Below are 24,779 nucleotides of genomic sequence, written 5' to 3'. Positions count from 1 at the left end.
GGCTGGGCAAGACAGTACGCGTCCCGCATTCAGTGTGTGATTGACTACATCACATCTGGCAGGAATTTTACCGCCAAGGTTCGAAAGTTCGCGCGCAAACTCGGGACCCGTTATCACACACTTAACAAGTCAAAGCTGCTGACCATCAGGCAGCATATTGTTGCGAGAATATGGATACTATCCGACGCTAAGAGAAGTCTAGAGCGGAAGGAGAGGTGGGTCAGAGAAAATCAACAGTTTCTCTCTGACACATCTCGACTCTTCCTAAACCCTCCAGTTACTGTCGAACACCCACCCGAACCAGAGGAGGTCGAAGTATTTTGGAGAGAAGTCTACGAAGTTCAGCATAAACTGGACGAAGACTCAGAAAATATAGATAGCTTCAAGGAGTTATGTGTTGCCCTCATAATACCTGATAAAGAATGCCCACCTATCACTACCGAGGAGGTGAAAAAAGTATTAAGAGGAATGAAGAACTATTCCGCACCGGGACCACATTGTACCAAAACCTTCTGGTGGAAGAAGTTTTCTTCAAACCATCAGCATTTGGCCCGTATTTTCACCTCATATTTGAAGTCGGAAGAGCCGATTCCAGAGTAGTTGGTGGAAATGCGCACAATACTCCAGCCGAAAATAGGCAACTTAGCTGACCCGAAGAATTACAAGCCAATAACTTGTCTGAACACACTTTATAAGATATTCACAGCTATTCTAAATGATAGGATTGTTCGGGCAATTGAACCTGTGTGGCAAGAAATGTATGAACAACGAGGCTCAAAGAAAGGCGTAGCCGGATGTCTGGAGAACCTGCTCACCGATAGATGTGTCTGCAAAGATGCAACATTCTACCAGCGTGACCTATCGATGGCCTGGATTGATTATCGTAAAGCTTTCGATTAGACCTCCCATAAACTTATAATCTGTCTTTTGGAAATCTTAAAGGTTCATCCGCAAATAGTTGGGTGCATACAGAGATTGATGCCGCTTTGGAAAACCAGATTTACTATCTCATCTGGAAAAAATCGTGTGACAACTAACAAGGTCACCTTTCAAAGAGGTGTCTTTCAGGGCGACACCATGAGCCCACTCCTCTTTTGCCTTACATAATTTCCACTATCTCTAGCACTTTGCCATTGCCCGGGGTACTTTTGCAGCAAACCTGCAAATCAAAAGTACAAGGTCACTCATGTATTTTACATGGATGATACATGGTTAGACAAATGCGCCAAGGTTTATTTGAAGCGAGGAAAACTTAATGGCATCCCTGAAGACACTGAGCTCGTCGATAGAAGCGCTATACGACACCTTTGCGCATTCAGGATGTGACATCTATAAAGGATACTCTCCGAAGCAGATACAAACGTCTCATCCGACAGATTTGGTCTTCCGAACTGTCGACGAGGAACAAAGTATCCGCAACGAACATGCTTGCCGTCCCGGTACTACTCTATTCATTTGGAGTAGTTCCATGGACGAGGAACGAGCTCAGATCCCTTGATATCGGGACAAGAAAGATTATGCATATGAACAAAAGCATGCATCTTAAGTCTTCCATTCCGCGACTGTACATCTCACGCCGTCAAGGTGGTCGCGGAATACTGAGTCTTGAATGTCTTCACAACAGGATTATTCTGGGTACAGCACATAGAGTTGCAAATGGAAGAGACCCTCTTCTTAAAATGGTCAGGAATCACGAAAAGTGGGCAAAAGAGCGTTTCTGTACAAAGCAGCGGAGGAGGCTGCTGAAACACTTGGACTTGACTTCAGTATTAGGGGAGAGCAAAATGCATCAAATCTTATCTATCTCGAGTAATCACTCCTGAAAGCCCGGATTAAGAAAGCACAAGAGAAAAACTTTCGTGAACAGCTCCTCGATAAGAGGAAGCACGGTATCTTCCACAGAAATGTGAAAGATCAGTCAATGTCTTGTGAGCTAACGTTTGCTTTCCTTAAATCGTCCGGATTGAAGTCTGGTACGGAGGGTTTCATCTTTGCATGTCAAGACGGTGTCATTTCCACCTTAACATACCGTCGCCACAGTTTGAGCCAAGACATTCCCGATGATAGCTGCAGGGCGTGCCATGCACACCCCGAGAATTTAGCTCACATACTATCTAGTTATCCAACTCACGCGGGAACGACGTACATTCAAAGGCACAATGCGGCACTAAGAGTGCTTTATTACCATCTCTGTCACTCTTACGGCATTAACCTTAATATCGCTCCTCTAAATGCTCCTAGGGAATTTGAGTCAATTGTCGAGAATGGGAAGTGCCGCATATACTGGAACTTTATATTCTCGGCAATTGTTTCTGTTGCTTACTCGAGGCCGGACATGGTTCTTCTTGACTTCGAGAAGCGAACCATGTTCGTTATCGAATTTTCGGCACCAGCTGACAAAAACATCATAACCAAGGAGAATGAAAAGAAAGAGAGGTATCGAGACCTTATAAGGGAGTTGCAAAGATTGAACCCGGAATATTCTATTAAACTAATCGTCCTTATCATCGGCGCTCTTGAAGGTGCCAAGCTTTCACTTGCTAATGGCCTAAAAAGCATCCCTGCGTGTCAACAATATGCTAAAACACTTGCAGGAAAAATGCAGAAGGCGGTTGTCCTTGGGTCGCTCCGTGTTCTTAGGGTGCACGAGGCTTTTGCTGGATCCTGGTATTGATTCCTTTACAGACTGCAACCACCTATCTCACGGTCGTGAGTCGTGATTGTGGCTGAAATTTTACCGCGATTTCGCTGAGAGTGGGTGCAATTTTCCAGATTAGCACACGCTCCAGGCGAAATCCTGCGGTTGTCCTTATGACAAATTTTTAATTATATATATAATAAAATTCAACAAGCAGAACAGTTTGTAGGGAAACCATTTTAGAAAAAATAATAATTTTTTGCACTTTCCGACATAACACTGTTATATGTTTCTTTAGAATTTGCATTCGCTTAAGCTTTCTTTGCTTACTTTCCTAGACTGGTATATTTTTTACTTTTCTTATAAGATAAGTGATACATTGCTGATATAAAAAAAACTTAAATTGCGGACCTTCAGGATCATTGATTTGGTTATCTCCTCCATTTTAAATAAACCATCATCATAATCCATCATAAACCTGCCTCTGGGCAATAAGAAACTAATTTCTTTTATTTTCGACAATGATTTCTTTATTAATAGAAAAGCCTCGTTCCAAATATTGACCGAGTATAAAACCTTTCTTGAAAATATTCCAGAGTATATCTGACCCCTTGTTTGCTGTAATGAGAGTTCTCCAAAAGTGGTGCAGCCGCTCCTTCTCCTTAGCGTAGGCCTTACAGGATAATATCACATCACGTTTAGAACGTAAATTTTTTAACAGCTTTAAAACTAAATAAAACTGACTTCCTGCAAGTCATTGATTCTCTTTATCATTTCCTTATCAGTTATAAAACTTTTTTTAAGTGGAAGCAATTATTGGTTCGCTTATTCCTTATACATTTATGTAGCAGCTTGTTTCGCAACTTGAAAGTCAGATTTCATCATGTATGTTTTATCGACATCTCACAAATGTCAGTAAACTAATAAACTATAAAAATCAGAATGACACTGAATCGAGCACCCAGTTATCAGCACCCAGTTAAATTTTTATAAAATGTAGGTTGGTATCAATGAGCTAAAAAAATAAGAGGCGCCTGCGCTTTGTCAATGTTGACATTTGCGATCTCCCTACCCTATGTTTGGTTTTTTCTCTAAAACATGTTCAAAATCGCCATATTTTCAGCAAAATTTATTAAGGGATGCAACTTGCTAGTCGAAGGAGGTAACTTTCGACACTCGAAATCGAAAATATAATATTTATAGTTAAGATTCGAAAGTATATAGTTTCTCTGAAGATGGAATTGAAAAGATATTAAATATATTTAGCATTCTAACTTATATTATTTTTCTAAGAATGCTGGAAATTTGGAATAATATTTTCACTTCCGGAACTGAATATAATTTCTGGAGACCAATTCTGATATTGGCTTTTAATGCTACTGATATTGTGTGAAATGTATTTAAATTTAATTTTTGGTAGTTTTAGGAAGAAACATTCCATTATACCCAAGAGGAGTTTCATATCAAGTCACTGAGGGCGACCGGAATTTAAAAATTGTTGGACGTCCCTAAACTTAAAAAATTCATCTCAGGCACCACAATCTGGTTTTCTATTCAACAACAAAGTTGTCTTTCATATCAAGAAACGTCGAAGACCGAAAATTGGGACTTTTAACCTCAACTTCCATCACTTTCTTGGAATTCCATCCCCAGTCCAAGTTTAGAGTGCGTAACAAATTCTGAAGAAAATATAATACGCAGATCAAAAGGAACAAATATTCTAAAATTACAAGTACCTAACTTTTATTTATTTCTCTAGCCGTTCTAGGAAAGAAGCGCTGTAAAAGAAAAGAAGGCTTTCGGAAACATTGATTTAATGGAAAAGGAGCGGCCGGCTTCAGTCTAATTGAACTAGATGACGAAATTTTCATTAAAAAAGATTAAAGTCCGGCTTCCAGGTTCGTCTCCCCTAAGATTTCAAGGTCGGGAGGTTTTTTAGGGGATTACAAAATTTATATTTTAGCGGCCACCCTGTAACTTTACTTAGCGCATCTCAGCCTTTTTGTCTGATAGTGATGCCTCTTTTGCCTCTCCGCCGCCCTCTTTTCCTTTGGTTTTCGTCAAATCGTCTTCTCTTACTCATCTATAATGAAAAAAATTGATTTAACCTACAAAAGCTATTCCATTTTTTTAACCCGAAAAGTTAAAAATATAGAAGAGAGTACTCTAATATGAGATATTCTCGTAATATGAGATAGCGGGGTATCTGATAAACTAAGATACCGACTCTGTTGGATCTATCATTAATTAACTTGTAGCCCTTGAAGAAAGAGTAATTTCGTGGTATAGTCCATTTTTCATTGGGCTCCTAAAGATTATAGACGAACTTTTTGTGAAATCGATGGTTGTCGAATTCTTGGAAGGGAATTCTTTAAACCTTATTTATTATTCATTAAATATGTATTTAGCAATCAAATTTGCCTTGGAGTGATGGGGATTGAATAACTAAGTAGGAAAATATCGATAGTGTTGAAGTTTTTCATTGTTCAGGTCAGGCATAGTAAGTGCATCGTTGCACGGTGTTGTTCTCATAATATGAGATACCTGGCTGCGCGGGGGAAATTGGTTACAAAAATGTTTGTGACTACTGCAAAAACTGAATATATCTAAATAGCAGTAAATTTATACTTCGGAAACATAGAATAAAGTTTTTCGTAAAAAATAATACTTTATTTTGCATTTTATTAGCTATTTACTGGGGTATCTCATATTATTAGAATAGTTTGACGAATTTGGAAAAAGCATTTTTTTACATTTTTTTTTATTTTCAGCATAAAAAAATTTTTTAATAAAATTTTTTATTTGAGCTCCTTATGGCAAAATAATTTTTTTTTAAAATGAACTATATTACTTTAATATTCAGCACATAGATTTTCGAAAATCACGCCAAACAGAGTTGGTATCTCATATTTGGGTACTCTCCTTTATTTTCTTTTTTTTTTACTTACGTTCTTTAGACCTCTTTAACTCATCGTTCATTTCCAGAATTTTCGATACCATTTTTTTTCTCTTAAACTCAGAGTGGCCTCCCCCTCAGTGGAAATTTGATCTAATTTTCATCTTTAATTACACTGCCTTTTATAAGTTAAAAAAACGTCTCCGACTTCTTGTTCGAGAAATAGACACATGTCGGATTTTCAACATTTTAACATTCAATTGTTTCTCAAACCAGCCAGAGATTTTGGTTTCCTGGTAATTTACAAAGGCAGAGTAATACTCGTAAAATATCTATTGAGGGAGAAACCACTCTGAGTTTAAAGTAAAAAAATGGAATCTTCAATGCTGGAAATGACTGAGGGAATAACAATGCCAGAAACTGCTCCTAATCTCACAATCTCAATAAACTGCCATCGCATTTTACACCAGCAATGGAATTTTATAACGTAAATTGAAACTAATGCAATGCTTTACAGGAATATTACTTAATGTAATGTTTATACTCATAGAAAATAGTAAGTTATAACTGAAAATACTATCTTTTATATGCTTTTACTTGTTTTGCGGTGTAAAGACTGTGAGATAGATTTTCACTCAAATCTATATCTATAAGAGCATACGTATCACAGTTTTTTTTTCCATTTTGTGAATATATCGGGTCTTGACATATACAGAAAATTTTGCCAAATATTCACTCTGTATTTCGAAAAAACACAAACAATTTTTGAAAACTCCAGCAACACATGCTAACTATAGGAAGATGCGGAATACGGTCGGAGCGCGTGACGTAACAAGTGAGAATGCTTTATCGGGCTGCTTACCGCTGCCGCACACATTAAAAATTATTGAATATGAAAATCAATTGTTCAGAAAACATAATAATTGTCAAGTGCATAAAGATATTAGGATATATTTCAAATTGTTATTTCTGATAAAAAAGAAATTCCTTCTTTTAAATTTCAAATCGATAATTTATTTTTCAGAATTAAAATCAAATAATTATTTTAACTTTGACTTCAAAAGTCTATTTTGTAACCAAACAATTATTCTTAATAATTTTAAAATTATTACTTGTAGTGAATAATTGCTTTGCCGATTTAATAATTTCAAATGCGGTTGCTGATGCGAAACATAAGCAGTGGTTCATCTTTTGTAAACGACGTAAAATTCAAATTTGACGCATTAGGTACTTTTCTTCGCCGACGGTCACATACACATAATGTAATATACACTGGAACCGCGTTTATACCCGTTCTTACCGTTTATATCCTCTTAGCGTTTATATCCGCTTATATCCCTGCTATAGCTCTAATTTATATTCGTTTGCCATCCACCACCTCGCAGTACCGCGTGACAAACAAGCCAATCAGCGCGCAGTGCGGCAATTTCTCCTCCACTGAGGAAAAATTGCTCACTGTAAATCTCTCACTGTAAAAGAAGGTTTGAACAGAAAAAATGATTCTTGCACTAAAAATATGCATTCACCCACAAGCTTTGCAAAATAGTATAACAGACATCCTGTTTTTTTCATAACAATATAGTGCATTTTTATAAACAATTTTATTTATTTGGAACTTTTTCTCAAATTTTTCCTGCATATTTGAGAATCTTAAACAAAAATTTTAAGGAAAAAAAACGAGGAAAAAACTTTTCCTAGTTCAAAATAAATAAAATTGATGATAAAAATGCACTATATTATTATGAAAAAAAACAGGATGTCTGTTATACTATTTTGCAAAGCTTGTGGGTGAATGCATATTTTTAGTATAAATATTTTTTTCTATTCAAACCTTCTTTCATAACAAACGATTGAAAACCAATGATTTTTACCGATTACCAAATTTTGAAAAATAATATCTCGAGATTTTCAAGTATCGCTGCTCCTCAGCGGAGGAGAAACTGCCGTGCTGTGCGTTGATTAGCTTGTTTGTCGGGCGGTAGTGCGAGATGGTGGATATGTATATGCGGCTGTCGGCGAAGAAAAGTACCTAATGCGTCAAATCTAAAATTTACAAGACGGGCGATTGTAGCAGAGTCCGCAAGCCAGACCTTTAGGCGCCGTATCTGTGAGCTACACTAGCAACTGTCCGCTTTGGCCATATCCAGTAGTGGTGAGTGGTGTGGCTGGTTTTTTTTCTGGCCTCTCGTTTTGTCTCCGCCTACGTTTATTATGCCTATGTCTTTACCTTAATAACAAGAAAAGTAATTACCTTAAAAAATTCTGATTATTGGAAATGAAAGAGTAACTTAGAAACTATAGACTGGCGTAAGAAAATAAAAATAGATTTTTTCCGCATTACGTCCCTTTCTTCGCGGTCGGTCACATATTTCAAATAGTTATGTGCATTTTTTCTAGTTATGCCTAACAACGACAAACAAACTTCTCCTGAAAATCCGTCTTTTAATAACAATGAAGCAATGTCTGTCGAACAAAAATCAAAATCAAACCTATCAATACAAAATCTCTCGTTAGACGATGGTTGTTCTGATAAAGATGAACATTTTGAAGTTGTTTGTGTTTCCTGTAAAGAAGAAATTGATTATAATTCTGCAAACTCCGTACCTATCCGCAAAGATTTGAAATCTTTTCTAAAAAGGTCTCTCGAAGGAATTCAGATTTTTGTTGAATTCAAAAATATCAAAAGTCTATCAGACCACGCCGAAAATGTTTTGTCCCATCTTTTGATAAGTCGTGAAGTTTTTATATTATTTCAAGAATTTAATGTTTCATGTCAAAACCCCCTGAACAAACTTTCGTAAGCCGTGAATTTTGAATATCTCAAATTGTATAATATACTGAACAATTTTAATTTTTTTTCAAATGTTTCCAGTGTCGCTTCTCGCATTCTTACAAATCTGATGAAAGGAATTTACGATTTTTTCGGCGTAAATTAAGCCATTTTTTATAACGCAGCGAGAATAGTCGATGGGACAATTCATGCCGCTTTTGGAAAACATTTAAGCCGAATAAACACTGTCCGCAAAGAATTAAAGGCTTTAAGGATTGATCGAAAACTCCCAAAAGAAAAATCAGTTACGAGGCATTACAAAATGTAAGACAATTAATCTCCTCATCTTGAACAAGTTCTACGTTTGAATTTTCCAATAAAAATTATTAAATTTTTTTAATGTACAGCCTCAGCATTGTCATTTGAAACTGGTTTAGAAATTTTTGAAGAAGATTCTGAAACGCGGGAATAAATTGAAAGAATTTGAAAAGAAACGTTAATATTTCGTCAGTCTATGACAAACAAAGACAAAAAAGACGGAGAATGGCAATTCGAATCTTACCCGTGTCCTGTATGTGATAGAGGAGTTAATCTCGTAAGTCTTATGAAATTTTCAGAAAATTAACAAAAAACTTATAAGCAAAATGAATAAAATAAAATTCTAATAAAGGGTATGGTACTGTACGTTGATACATACAAAATTAGAATACACTGTTGGGGGTTTTTCAATTATTACGTAAGAAATTTGTGGGGAACAGGGGGGGTCTTCGTAATTTTTTATTATTTTATACAAGGGAAAGAGGGGCATTGGCATCTCTTGTAAGATTTCATATCGTCTAGAAAAATCAGTTTTAAATCTTGCCACTACTAACAATCCGCCAACGTTTGCGTTTTACAAAAATAATAGTGCTATTTTTCTTAAATCTGAGAAAATATGTCCTGAAAGAAAAAAATGGGAGGGGGTCAAGAAAATCTTATGTAAAATCTGGGTAGGGGGGGTTATAGAAATAATTATTGTTGCTTACATGCAGGAAGGGGGATACAAGTGATCTCAAAAGTCTTTACGTAATACTTGAACAGTAGGGTGGTCCAAAAATGCATGACAAATTTTTTTTTCATGCTAGAGGGCAACGATCCCCCCCATTTTGTTCCAAATCCGAAAAAAGAAATTCCCTAATTTTTAATTTTTTTATTTTAACAGGTGCCGGTTTTGACATGAAATTTCCCATGTAAAATGCATAGGTAAAAATCACTTTTTTGAGTTTTTAGAATAATCTTTTAGTGTTTGAAAAAATGAGACGGGAAAGTATGGGGAGGGGGGGCTGTAGAGAATTATCCAATGAAGAATTTCATCTATCAGAAATATGGATTTGACACCTCTAGCACGCCCCTACGAGTACCTGAAAACTACCTTTAAAACAAAAAATGCAATTCTTCATCAAAATTGACCTTTTGAACACTACATTCTCGTCTTTTTTACTAAAAGTTATTAATATTGGTCTAGTGAAATATTTATTATCATTGGTTAATTAATTTTTAATTATTTGAACAAATAGAATTTGTTTAAATAATTTTTTTTTTGAAAATTCGTTTTCCCCCCTAAAAATTATTACTATTAGTCTAGTGGAATATTTATTATGATTGGTTCATTAATTTTTAGTTGTTTAAACAAATAAGTCATTGTCAGTCATTAATTATTACTGATAAATATTCCACTAAACCCACAGTAATAATTTTAAAAAAATTCCAAACGAAATTATTCAAACAAATTCCATTTGTTAAAATAATTGAAAATGAATACACTAATGTTAAAAAATATTCCACTAGACCAATAGTGATAATTTTTAGAGAAAAAAAAAACGAATTTTCAAAAAAAATTGTTTAAACAAATTTCATTTGTTTACACAATTATAAATTAATTAACCAATGTTATTAAATATTCCACTACACTAATAGTATTAATTTTAAGGGAGAGAAAAATTAACAATGAAGAATTGACATTTGTTGTTTTAAGGGTTGTTTTCAGGTACTCGTGGGGTGTGTTAGGGGTGTCAAACCCATATTTCTGATAGATGAAATTCTTCGTTGGATAATTCTCTACAGGCCTCCATATTTTCCCGTCACATTTTTTCAAACCCTAAAAAATTATTCCAAAAACTCAAAAAAGTGATTTTTCCCCATGCATTTTACATGGGAAACCTCAAGTCACAACCGGCATCTGTTGAAATTGAAAAATAAAAAAATAACAAATTAGGGAATTTCTTTTTCGAATTTAGAATGAAATTGGAGGGATCGCTACCCTGAAAAAAACGTTTTTGAGCCACCCTATTGAACAGCCACATGAAAAAAGTGTGAATCAAAACGTAATGATAAAATACATACATCTGCATGCAATGAAGGCCTCCACAATCGAATTTTGGGATTCTTCAAAGCTCATTCTTCTTCTTAAAATCACTTAATATTAAAAATTCAATTCCATCAGAATTTTGAGCTTTTTTGGGCTCTTGAAGTCTATGATTTTTAGGCTCCTGGAAAATACCCACAACTTTGAGCTATAACCCTCAACGTCAAAAATCAACCCCGCTCTGCCACGTAGATACAACTTTGTCAAAAAATAACTTTGATCGAATTTTACAGCAGGAATAGAGTCTATGATATTTGGGCTCTTCGAAAATACCCACTACGAATTTTAGACTCCAAGCCTTAACGTCAAAAATGAAACCCTCTCTGCCACGTAGATACAACTTTGTCAAAAAATAACTTTTATCGAATTTTACAGCAGGAATAGAGTCTATGATATTTGGGCTCTTCGAAAATACCCACTACGAATTTTAGACTCCAAGCCTTAACGTCAAAAATGAACCCCTCTCTGCCACGTAGATACAACTTTATCAAAAAATAACTTTTATCGAATTTTACAATAGTAATAATTTCTGATTTTTGGGCACCTGGAAAACACCCACAACTTTGGGCTATAACCCGTAACGTCAAAAATCAAACCCTCTCTGCCACGTAGATACAACTTTGTCAAACAATAACTTTTTTTAGAATTTTACAACAGGAATAGAGTTTATGATTTTTGGGCTCTTCGAAAATACCCACTACGAATTTTAGACTCCAGCCCTTAACGTCAAAAATGAACCTCTCTCTGCCACGTAGATACAACTTCGTCAAAAAATAAGTCTTTTAGAATTTTAAAATGGCCATAGAGTCTGATTCTTGGGCTCCTCGAAAATACCCATTAAGATTTTTGGGCTCCAACCCCTAGCGTCAAAAATGAACCCTTATCTACCTCGTAGATACGACTTTGCCAAGAAATAACTTTTTTTAGAATTTTACAATGTCAATAGAGTCTCTGATTTTTCGGCTCCTAGAAAAAGACCCACAACGATTTTTGGGCTCCAACCCTTAACGACAAAAATGAACTCCTCTATATCACGTACATACGATTTTGTTAAAAAATAACTGTATTTAGAATTTTACAATTTCAATAGAATATCTGATTTTTAGGCTCCACAGAAAATACCCACATTGATGTTTGGGCTACATCCCTTAACGTTAAAAACAACCCCTCTCTACCACGTAGATACGACTTTGTCAAAAAGTAACCTTTTTGGGAATTTTTCAGATTCAATAAGATCTCTGATCTTTTTATTTCAAATCGTCTTGTAATATCAATTATTATCTACTTATTAATCCTTATTTTGTAATGTAATCTTAAAATCTTTATCATTTGTACTAACATTTTATCAACTGAAAAGGTTTTTCATCTGAAATTGTCGATTTCAAACGCTTGTAACTTTTATTTTTCACGTACCTAAAGCTGAATGTCAAAATTCTTCAAATGAAAAATGTACGCTTCAAAATCAAAATCCAAAATGGAAAATTTGTAAGCGAAAGATGTAAGCATTGTCAACAGTGGATGATATAACTGAAAAATATAAAAATTCAACTGATTATTCAGGAAACTGTTAAAATCAAATTCAGAAAGTTTTTTCCTTAATGTTTCTAAAATTTTCGACAAACAATAAATTTACTGCCATTTCTCGGGTTTTCCCTGTCTCGCAAGGTTCCCGGTCATTATCCGGTTTTCTCGGTTAGGGTCCGTTGAAGTATTATTTAACGCCTTTTTCAGATATTTTTTAACCCCCTGCCCTACGTAACGCTTTTTATATAGTAAGTGTATGTAACTTTAACATATTTGTAGCACTACAGCAAACCGCCTCCTCCTCCCCAGGTGCGTTAAGCAATACTTGAGCCGACCTTCAACCGACCGAGCGTCTACTTTAAAATTTTTATGATTTTCGACTTTGCAAGTGCTGAAACGTGATCCGTCAAAACCCAGAGATCGAAAATTTGGATGATTACTTTATACTCTCGTGAATATATTCCTGTGAATATTCTCTATTGCCATTGTAAAATGCGGAAAAAAGTTCTTTTTGGCAAAGTCGTCTCTACGAGGTAGAGAAGGGTTCATTTTTGCAGCTAAGGGTTTGAGCCCAAAAATCGTAGTGGGTATTTTCGAGGAGCCCAAAAAACAGAGACTCTATTGACATTGTAAAATTAAAAAAAAGTTATTTTTTGACAAAGTTGTATCTACGTGGCAGAGAAGGGCTCATTTTTAACGTTAAGGGTTGGAGCCCGAAATTTGTGGTGGGTATTTTCGAGGAGCCCAGAAATCATAGACTCTGTTCCTGTTGTAAAATTCTCAAAAAGATTATTTTTTAGCAAAGTCGTATCTACGAGGTAGAGAAGGGTTCATTTTTGACGTTGAGGGTTGGAGCCCAAAAATCTTTGTGGGTATTTTCTGGGAGCCCAAAAAAAGCCCAAAAATATGCTGTGATTCAATTACTCAATATTTTTAATTTTTTGAAGGGGGATGATTTTGGAAGTTAAGGGTTGGTTTGTGGAAATTTTTTTTGTGGATTTCAAGAGCCCAAAAAAAGCCCAAAGTTCTGGTGGCATTAAATTTTTTTATTTAGTGATTTTAAGAAGTGGAGGTGCTGAGTTCATGTAAGCTGGCACCACAACAAGAAAATTGATTTTTTGAAAAAAGTTAAGGAACCCAAAAATTTTAATTGACGCCCAAAAAAAGTCCAAAATTCGGAACTATGAAGAATCCCAAAATTCGATTGTGGAGGTGCTAGCTTAATGGACCTATGCAATGAGTAACTAATTACATGACTAAAATATATTCGAAAAGGTATGCCGAAAAATTATTCGTTAAAAAAGTGACAAACGTGAGATACAAAATCTGCTAATAATGATGTTAGATAATGTTAGATGGGAGTTCATATGGTCTCATTTTCACATTCCCGGCCTTCCTTTTTCAAACATATTTATATATTTGAGAATCTTTGAAATACTGTAAAATTGTTGAATGAAAAAATGTCATTTTTTATTTTCCACTAAAATTCTAAAAGTGTTTATGGTAATCTTGTATGGCATTCAAAAAGCAACATTTTTCCTCTCTTGACGTTTTTTCATATCGTGAATTATTTGGCTTACAATGTTTATTTTCGTGTGTTTTTTGGAATTTGCAAATGCTATAACTCTGTTAATTCTTGGTTTTGTGAAAAAATTGATGAGGATAAATTGTTCGCCTTTTTAAATACTATAAAGATTCGTACAGAGAATTATTGAATTGAAAAAAGTGGTCTCAAAAATAATCAAGATGCGCTCACTTTTTGAATGTGTGTCCAAAATGGCTGACTAACGAACTTAACGTTTAGTTTAGGACACCAAAAAAGTATATGAAAGGTCAATCTAATAGATTAATTTTGTCAAAAGTTATCGAGCTTACAGATATACAGACATACATATATTCACACAGACACAGATTTGTAAAACTTGTTTTTCGGATTCAGGGGGTCTCTAAACGTGGACATTTGATAAAAACTGGGGGGGGGGGGTCACATTTTACACAAATGTAATACGTTCTCTGATCAGAAACTAAAAAAACATGCTGTATAAATATATTAACTATACAATATCAAAATATAAATTACAAGACGTCTGCAATTGAACAAATTACGAAGAATATTTACTGAATACTGTAAAACTATCTTGAATTGTTTGAATTTTGTAAGGTTATTCATGATTTCTCTGCGAAATTCTCTGCGAAATTTCTCTGGGAAAAATGGAAAAGAAATCTTCGATTTCTTTTCAATTTTCAGTCTCACATAAAAAGGATATTGCGATTCCTATGCTTATTCCAGAGGCCTTAAAATAAAAAAACGCAAAAATGCCATTCTCGGTTACAATTCAGCCTCCTGGGAAAAAAGCAAGAGTAGAATCGGTGGATATAAAAGAATCGAAAAAACGAGAACGGAAAACGCTACTTCTACACACAGAGGTTCGTATGTTTGAATATGCATGAAAAAAAGATGCTTCGATAGTTTTGTCAATGTTTTTGTTACGGGACATAGAAGACTTTCCCAGTGCTGTTAAAGAAAGATCGCGTTCGCATGCTACGGAGGGATAGCAATTATTACCGTTTGTAGCTGCCGTAGGACCTATAAGATCGATGCATTCCTTTTGCGTTATCACTAATTCGCGATACACGTGCACTTCATTGGAACATGTCTTTCATTATTCTTTAACTATTCTCATATTTTTATTTATCTTGTAAGACAACATATAACATTTTTTTAAGATCCTCGCTTTCAATTTCATAATAAATTTCGCATATTTTTACGTTAGAAGTTGTTCTGGATCTTCGAAGATTTTCTCGTTATCTGACATCTGAAGCAGCTGATTACGTTAATTTTAATTACGTAATTATATAATAATAATTATATAATAATAATTACGTGATTTTATTCTTTAGCAGACATGCCACGTGCGCGCACTATGCTTATTGTTAATCGCGCAGACATTTTTGTGCAAAAACGCTGCATAACAGTTTTACTTAATCAAATGATCAAGTTCTAGGGAGAAAATCTGCTTTTAAAATTGTAATTTTCGCGTTTTCGCAATTTTCTTGCTTAGTTTTGGTGTTTTTGGTAAAGCGTTGTCTTTAATTTCAAATTTGTCATATCAAATATATTTCAGTAAAATAAACTGATATATTTGAATAATTTATACATTTCTTTAAAATATATTTCGGCCACGTAAAGAGGTTATCTTTCTGCCAATGGCCATACTAATAAAAATGAACAAAATAAGGCTTAAATAATTTGCAGATTATAGGCATCCATATATTTACAAAACTTTGAATTAGTTCAAAATAGCATAACATTTACATCAGAGGTTAAACTACTCCAAATCAGTACTTTCTGGTTTACAGAATTTAGAGGTTAACGATACAGTTATTAAAAAAACTCACAATCAAAATAAAGGTGTATAATTATATTCAAACGTGAACAAATGTTGTACTTTACGGCTGCCCCAAATGAAAGTATAATATTCGTCTTATCGTTTGGCGGGACAGTTGTACGCATAGGTACGCCTGGTGTACCCACATTTTTTCCGTGTACCAAATTGTCTGATACTTTAATTTCTTCAGCCATGTAAGTGACGCGTTGATATTCAATTTTTCGGTATCGATGTATCGTTCGATTAAAACGACTTCACTGCCTATATTTGCATCATACACGAATCACGGCTCGTACAACTGTAAAAGTCATACATTTCTCCCGTAAGTTGCATTCACAGCTCTGCGGTGCGTGAAAAACAGCGCAAAGAGACCTGATCGACCCAACTGCGTTGCATGTTTCGAAGAGACGTGAAGAAGACTCGAGGCTCATGTAATTCACGTCTATCACGACTGTGAACGGATTTTGGAACCAATTTTTTCCATCCACGACGCGTCGTTCACGCCTGAGAAACAGCGTGTCCGCTCGGTTCGTTTCCTCCGTGTAGTTTAGATTTATTAATATTTTTTCATAAGCTGATTTTGGTGCATAAAATTATTCATAAGAAAGCACATTTCATTTCGAACTTTATTACTAGATATATTTAAACGGAATAATACACTCTGCAGATTATTTCACAATACTAACATTCAAAATCATAATTTGCTACCTCAAATACTTGTACAAAATTATCGTTTGTGTAAAATTATAAAAAGTTAAAAAATTGAAAGACACATTATTTGCTCCAAATTGAAGGGTCACAAGGAAACAGGTAATGCGTCAAATTTGGCAGATTTTTAGGAGACAAAAAAGTTTCTATAAAATTTAATTTAGAATTACGGAAAATACAAAAAACACAACATTTTTATCTGTGGTTCTGCGATTACCCTCCAATTGTCGGATATATGTATATTAAAGTCTTAATACACAGCAATATAGAAATTTAGAATTGTAAATAAAAAACTGAGAAATTACAAAACGTAAATATTTTTACAAAAGTACAACAACGAAATATTTTTATTGTTCGACAAAAACTACTCACATTAAACTTAGTACATGAGTTAAAACAAAAAATGGTTTCACGGCGCAATATAAATGTATTTTGTAAAATAGCTTTAACCAGGCAAGCGAATTCAAAGATGAAGACGTAGAATAGTCTAACTTCTAAAAACAGCCAAATCATATAATATGTCAGGGGACGCAAATTTGCTCGTTGGTGAAGAAGACGGCACGATGTGAAAATCAAAAAACGAGCCTAGTTTTTCTTTGGCTAAACTTAAATGGTGCATTGCGGTGAGACCTGAAGGTTATTCACTTTTGAAACCTCCCGACCTTGAAATCTCAGGCGACGCGACCATGGACGCCGGAGAAGACGTTGTCCAGGTTGAGAAAATCGAAAAACGAGACTGGTTTTTTTCTTGACTAAATTCAAATGGTGCAATGGGATCAAAGCTGAAGATTATTCACTTTTTAAACCTCCCGACCTTTTTTGATGAAAATTTCGTCACTTAATTCAATTAGACTGAAGACGGCTGCTAGTGGGGCGATGGTCGTGGGTGCTAAAGCGTAGGCTTCGGACACACTTCTTCGGCTTGCGGGTTTGATTCCCGCCTCGCACTCTGGAGAGTCGCGGGCCCGGTACCTCTAGAGAAAAACGGTTTTCTCTAAGTACTTAAAGGTGTTGCTCTTGGTGGTTCGGAACCCACCTTAAACTCTAGGTCTCCCTTCCTTCTGAAGCCGGCCGCTACTTTTTCATTATATAAAGTTAGACACTTGAAATTTCAGAACAGTCGTTCCTCTTGATCTGCGTATCATATTTTATCCAGAATTTTTTATGTAATCTAAACTTGGACTGGGGATAGAAGCCCAAGAAAGTGATGGGAGCCGAGTTTAAAAGTCCTAATTGTCTGTCTTTGAAGTTTCATGATATAAACTAAAACTTTGTTGTTCAATAGAAAACCAAATTGTGGGCCCCGAGATGAAATTTTTAAAGAAAGGGACGTTCAGAAATTCTTAACGTCCGGCCGCCCTCGGCGACTCTTGAAATGCAACTCTTCTTAGGTATAATGGAATATTTCTTCCTAAAACAGCCAGGAGAATAATTGTTAGAGTAGCTCCCATGATACTCTTCACTATGCTACCATACTAATGGATACATTATTTGAAATGTTTTAAAATATCAACTAGGAAACGAAAATATATAATCCAATTGTTGGTACTGGGCCACCTAAACAAGTTTCACTTTAATGGGATTTAAATAACTTGCTCAAGTTCCGGCAGCTAGCATTGAAATGTAGCAAAAGGGTTAGCCCCAAAAAATTATTTGGAGTCTTGGAAACGAAAAGTTTTTGTGGAATTTCTGACTTCACTGTTATCGAATTTGAATAAATTTCACCAAGTCACAGTAGCATTAAAAACAAATATCAAAACTGGCAGTACTTCGTGGTCCAAGGTATAGATCATTTAATAGTGCTTTTGCGGCAGCAATAACACAATAAAGGCCTTTCAATACCTCATCTTGCCGGTAGTGGTAGGCGGGCAGCCTGCGCCTACCGACTGGTTAACCCAGGGCTCATGTTAAGTGTTCTTCCTTGATTAAATCCGGACTGAGGCAGATTTTTTATTGTTCTTCAAAAATTCATTTTTCCGGACGAATAATAAAATCTCGAATGATAATGTTAATGAGATTTAAGAATAAAATAAAACAAAATTATGCGAAAAGTTCTTCCATTAAAATTCAAACATGTTACCCTTTGTGGATAGTTTTTGAGGCACTTTAAAAACTTAATCTCTTATTGTATTGACCTCGTCTCTGGTCTTCCCTGGCTGAAAAAGTACCCAAAAAACTTTTATAACATCAATATCAATCATTACACCGGAAATAATGTCTTAGAAAACTACCTTACCTGCTTCGTTCAATAGTAGAACAGATTACTACAACAATTCTAACGGTGAATTTTCCATGAAAAATAGAATTTTCTTCGAAAAGAGCGGCGTGTACTTCAAGTGTTTATACTCTTTACATCATTTATACAAAAAATCAGACAAAATGGCTTCACCGTGTGACTTGAATCTAAGTTTTGCTATTTACACTCGATTTTCAGGGCCCTTAACGTTCACAGACTTTTGTTAAGATCAATATTTTTCGGGAACTTATGCACGATATTTTGAAATTAAATAATTCCTAATTAGGAGCACTTTTCGTCTGGATTTTTTAATGATACTTGTACTTCAGAATACCGGTTCATTAAAAATATATACGATAAAACATGTTAAGCATTAAGGCTGGGGAGATGTTGGACACATATCACATTTTGTTGGCCATAATTTGTTAGTATAAACTTTCGTTAAGTTACTGCGTACATATACTTCACACTGTTGAAAAATATAGGTGTAGAAATAACATGAACAAGACAAATAATAAGGTTCAATTGCTCTTGTTTGCTTACCTCACATGGTTCTTTACTTTTAGTTCGACAAAAACCCGGCATTTTAATTCCCCCAATAGGGATCTTCCTCTTTGGTTTGTGTTCCTCTGTTTCGAGATCCGGAGTAGGTGGCTTGCTGATATGTTTAGTATTTTGCGCATTCATCATCTTTTCTCTTTCTTCATCACCTATTTCTTTTTTATCCATGTTATTTTCCTGCAATTGATCTTGAATTGTCTGACTCATCAACCGTATCGTATGTGACTTGAAAAAAAAATCAGCAAGAAAAACATTGGTTAACAAACGAATTTCATGCCTACACTTTAAAAAAAGGGTTGTGGGATATGAGTACGTTTGACGTATGTAAAAAGTGGACTCACGTGCAGTGACGTGAAATTAGAAACGTTTAAAATTACACAAAAGTGCAAAATTCTTAACTGGACTGAAATTTGACAATTGATGTAAAATTAAACAAAGGAAAGTGGAAAATTCCTCTAAAATATCAACCTAACCTCATATACTTAAATCATAAAGATCATAATAAAAATATATTTATAATTATTCAAGCGTATATCGCACAAATTTTTTATTATATTATAAGTCAGAATCAGTCACTTGCCTTAATTCTTCCGCCGAAAGTGAGCAATGAAGTTTGAAAATTAAAATTCATGCTTTGTTCATGACACGCGAACAAAAGAGCGAAAAAGAAAGCTCAATCCCGAAAATTACACTAGCACGAAAATAAGAGGCAAGAGTTGTCCCTCAAGTTTGAGACGGCTCCTACCCCAAAACAGAGACAGCAGTTGCACGGAGAAAATCTGCTGTCGATATTGTAATTTGGGCGTTTTCGCAATTTATTGCTTAGTTTTGGTGTTTTTGGTAAAGCATTGTCTTCAATTTCAAATTTATTATCTGAAATATATCTCAGTAAAATACACTGATATATTTCAATAATGTATATCTTTTATTGATATATATTTCAGACACATTGTCGTACAAATAAAAATGAACAACAATCAAGCTTAATAAATTTGCAGGTTATAGGCATCCATATATTTACAAAAATTTTGGATTTACTTCAAAATGGCATTACATTTACGGAGTGGCTATTTCGCCATACAAGTATGACGAAATAGCCGACAGCAACTTATTTCGACATATAATTATGGCCAAACAAGGACGGTATTTTATTTCGCCCTTTCGGAATATATGCAGGAGAGGGTGGCGGTAAAAATAAGGAGAGTAACTTATTTATTATTATATGGCAGATTATAATAAAATGATTACAATACAGATTGAAACTAGAATTGAATCTTATCATTTACCGGTTGGCTTTAATCTTGAAATTAATCTAAAAAGTAAGAAAAAGTACTGTGAGGTCCGAAATAAAAAAAGTACAATGAAAATGTTAAGATGGGATGGTTAAAAGGGAGAAGACTATGAAACAGAAATGGGAAATCTATGGAGAGAAGTAGAGAGCGAAACCTTAGAGAAGAGATGGAAAAACTTTTTGAGCTGCACATGGAAAGCAGCAGAAAAAGTAGATTTAACTATTATTGGTACAGATTTAAATAAAGTAAATGAATTGGAGGGAGGAAGGTTCCATAAAGAATGTGAGGAACAAAGGGGAGAATTATGGAAAAGCTTGAGAAGTTTTCTGCTGAAAAAGGGGAGAAAGAAAGGATGGCATGGAAAGGGGAAAAAGCAAGTATAAGAAGCTAAGTGAAGAAAAAAAGAATGTAAAAAAGGAAAAGAAGGGGGGAAAAGTAGAAACGAGTCGGGACATGACAAGTTTTTGGAAAGCAGCGGGGAATTTTATACCAAAGAAAAAAAGGAGAGGGAGCAGGGTTAAAAAAGAAAGATGGATTAGGCATTTTAAAGGATTATTAGGAGCAAATAAGGACATCTCAGACGAGGAAGAGGGAGTAGAGGAGCTAAACAAGGATATAACCTTTAAGGAATTCGTTAAGAGTGTGTAAACAAGATTAAAAATAGGAAAGCTCCAGGGGAAGATGGGGTCCCAATTGAATTTGTGAAAGGATTACCAGAGGTCTGGGCGAAAGAATTACACCAAACACTAAATGGGCTGTGGGTAAAAGGGAAAGTGGTACCAAGTTGGGAAAAGGCGGGAATAATGCCAATATTTAAGGGAGGGGATGAGGAAGATAGGACAACTATAGGGGGGTTTCGTTGTTTGATACGGGGTACAATATATTAGCATCAATTATGGACGAAAGAATTAGAAATTGGATCGAAAAGCAAGGACTATACAAAGAGTCAGACAGGGTTCAGGAAAAAGAGATCAACGAGGGATCACATTTTTGTGTTAAATTCCTTAATTAACAATAAGCTAGAGACAGAAAGAGGCAAGCTTTACGTGGCTTTAAAAGATTTCAAAAAAGCATTTGGCACTGTAGATCGAAATTTACTATTTAAAACACTACACCTGCTAGGAATCAGGGGCAGAATGCTTGAGATGATCAAAGAAATTTATAAAGTAATCCTAAATGAAATAATTACAGAACAGGGAGTCACGGACAGTTTTGAAACCTCAATAGAAGTTAGAAAGGGATGCCCACTGAGCCCTACTCTATTTAATATATTCATAGACGACATTGATGAAATTTGGGAGCAAAATAATGAGGGGGAACTGTGATCGGTAAAAATATAATCTTTGCTTTGAAGTTCGCTCACGACCTGGCAAATGTTTCAGATTTCCCCGAGGGATTAAAAGATATGTTACGATCTTTGGAATAATATGTAGCCAGGAATAAATTAGAAATAAATGTAAAAAAATCGAAAATTATAGTATTCAAGGAAGGGGATAGAAGAACAGTTGCTGAGAAATGGAAAATATTTGGGGGCGAAGTACAGACTGTACGGGAATGAAGCTTGGGGGTGTAAAAGATGGGAAGAAACAGAGAGGGCTCAAGGAAACTTCATCAAAATGACTATGGGTCTAGATAGGAACACTACAGGGTACATCTGGAGAATGGAAACTGGGCGACATAGCACAGAAATCGAAGCGAGAAACAGAGTGTACCGATATGTGGAAGAAATTATGGAGATGGGACCTGAAAGATTATCTAAAGTCTGCTTACAGGAGGAGATAAGAGGAATACAAAATAACAATCCTTCAATATGTGGAGAGAAATTAATAGAGTCAATGAGGGAAGTAGGAGATAGAGAAACTTTGAACTGAATTCGTGAGGGAGTGTCGCGAGATGATAAGGGAGAATTTAAAAAAAGATTGCAGAACGAAATGGGAGCAGGAAGTACAAGAAGATTGGGGATGGATAAAAAAATCTTCTTATTGCAAGTGGTACATAAAATATAAAAAGAAAGTAGGTCTAGAGAGTTACTGGGCACATAAAGAAATAGGGTACAAGGACAAAGAAGAATGGGCTAGAATGAGGTGTAGGAATGTAGGAAAGGTAGAGAATAAAGGGTTAAATAGTGAAAAATGCAGACTTTGCAGTGCAGAAGATAGAGACATACTGCACATATGGACGTGGAGCAAGACACGGGAATTAATTGATAAAAATTTGATTCGGAAGGTACGTAGAAATTTGGTTGGCTAAAGGTAATATGGAGATCCAAGATAAACTTTGTAAAACTCTCGCTGGAGAACCGAGGCTAAGTCTCTGCAGATATGCGCGGGAAGTTGAACGAATAGCGCAAGATTTGACTCAAAATAATTAAGAAAATCTGTAATATCCATCGTTAGAGAGCGTTTGTGTAGCATAAAGACAGAGCTGGACAGTTCCCAAAGTATGTACCTGGAGATTCTGTTATATTTTTTCCAAATGTTCTCCGTACGTTTAAGTATTTAAGCCTAGTAATTACGTTATTAAGTAAGATATTACCCATGCATTTAAGCTTGTGCATTGGTAAAGTGAGGGAATGTAATATGTAAACACCCGGAAAGGGTATACATGTGTGAAATAAATTGATTGATAATAAAAAGATTAATCATTAAAAAGGCAATTGTAAATGCACCAGCGAAATTAGAGAGTAAGGGGCGAGTTAACCTCAAAATCTCAAGACATGGCTCAGAGGAAAACGAATGCGCGAAATTTAAATTTCATTATACTTAAATATTATACCTACGAAGGAAACATTTCAATTTTAGGAAAATAAAAATGAATTGTTAGGTCCGAATATATTTCAGTGCATGCAACTTCAAGTCACATAATCATTCGCCTCTTCGATATGTTGTGCATTATAAACTTTAGTGGGAGGTATTTCTTGTAGAACGTTTTAAAATAAGCACAGTTTTTTCTTAGAATTTTCTCAAATATATCGTCAGAAAAAAGCTATTTTTTGAGAGAAAAAATCTTATGGCCTCAAATATGGCCTAAGCCACATAAAACTTATAGAATGCGTCACTGATAGAATTAAACATGTAACAAACAAAAAATAAAAAGGTAAAGTATTTGACAAAATAGTAATTTAATATTTTCAGAAGAACATTGTAACTTTCAAGATTTTCTCATTTCTCGACAGATCTGGAATCTGGAAGGAAAATTTTAAAATCTCCATTAAGTAAAAAATTATAGCTGTTTAAAAAAAGAATTTATGAATATTTTTAAAGAAAACTTCAAAATTCAAATACTGATAACATCAGTTTGTTTTAAATCGGGAAAACAAGTTCCATTTAATTTTCTCTACAAGACAATTGTCGCCAAGAGATTCTACGATTTGAAGTTCAACTCTGGCCTCTGGAAAAAAAGGTTTCTATGATTTTTAGAATTAAAATGATATTGACGTTCAAGTCTTATGAAACAAGTAAGTTTAAAGCTTACGAAAAATAATTGTTTTACCAATATTTTTTTGTAGAAATTGTTTATAATAATTCAGTTGAGTATTATAAAAATAAATTATATTTTATAAGTGCATATTAGGGTGTTCTAATTTCTCGTTAGAAAAAGACTTTTTTTTAAATTTTATGCAAAATCTTTCATATTAGATTGATTGAACTGAAACTCAAGTTTTATCTTCGCAATCAATCAGTCATAGAATACAGATGAATAATTACTTTTTAAGAAACACTCCCCACAAGTCTGTTTTAGAATTTCAAAATACCCCATAAGTGAAAAAATGGGTTTTGCGAGTTTTTGGCGCTAATTATGATTTTTTGCGCTTTTTTATGCATATTGTTTCTAGTACACAAAATACCACTTTATACTGATAACTTGATATTTAACGAAATTGTTTTTAGCAATTTCCTCTTAGAATAATGCTAGAAAATTTGAGTTTTTTCCACAATTATTTTCCACTTTTTGTCCAATTCTCAATTAAAGTGAGTTGTAATTATTATTATTATTATTATTATTATTATTATTATTAATATTCAATTTGATTAATGCTAGAAAGTTGCGGTTTTTTCTAAAATTTAGAACTACGAGGGTAGTTCAATAAGTCCTTAGAATGAAGTATAAAAACCATTTTTTTTGGGTAATTTTTTTTTTATTTTTCAACATAATCTCCTTGGAGCTCTATCTGGAAATCTCTGTCCACCGAGCCATTTTTTCAAGTTTGGAAATAAGAAAAAGTCACTGGGGAATAAATCTGGTGAATACGGTGGGTATTCGACCAATTCGAATTTTAGTTCTTCAATTTTAGCCATTGAAACGAAGCATGTGTGAACTCGGGCATTGTCGTGATGAAAGAGAATTTTTTTCTCGCCAAA

At 34.7% G+C, this 24,779-nt stretch overlaps 1 protein-coding gene across 3 annotated transcripts in view; it reads right to left on the bottom strand.

The window, feature by feature from the left end:
- Window positions 1-24,779, bottom strand: part of LOC117173963 (neurotactin) — a 236,832-nt gene that overhangs the window by 145,450 nt on the left and 66,603 nt on the right. For all 3 annotated transcript variants that reach the window (XM_033362612.1, XM_033362614.1, XM_033362615.1), the window contains one exon: window positions 19,109-19,351. In XM_033362612.1, coding sequence (XP_033218503.1) covers window positions 19,109-19,333 — 225 coding nt within the window. In that variant the 5' untranslated portion in view covers window positions 19,334-19,351. The remainder of the gene's footprint in view (window positions 1-19,108; window positions 19,352-24,779) is intronic.

The sequence above is a fragment of the Belonocnema kinseyi genome, chromosome 5 (assembly GCF_010883055.1).
Source record: "Belonocnema kinseyi isolate 2016_QV_RU_SX_M_011 chromosome 5, B_treatae_v1, whole genome shotgun sequence".
NCBI classification, from domain to species: domain Eukaryota; kingdom Metazoa; phylum Arthropoda; class Insecta; order Hymenoptera; family Cynipidae; genus Belonocnema; species Belonocnema kinseyi.
Note: the sequence above shows the minus strand (reverse complement) of the source record. Positions and strands in the feature narration are given on the sequence as shown.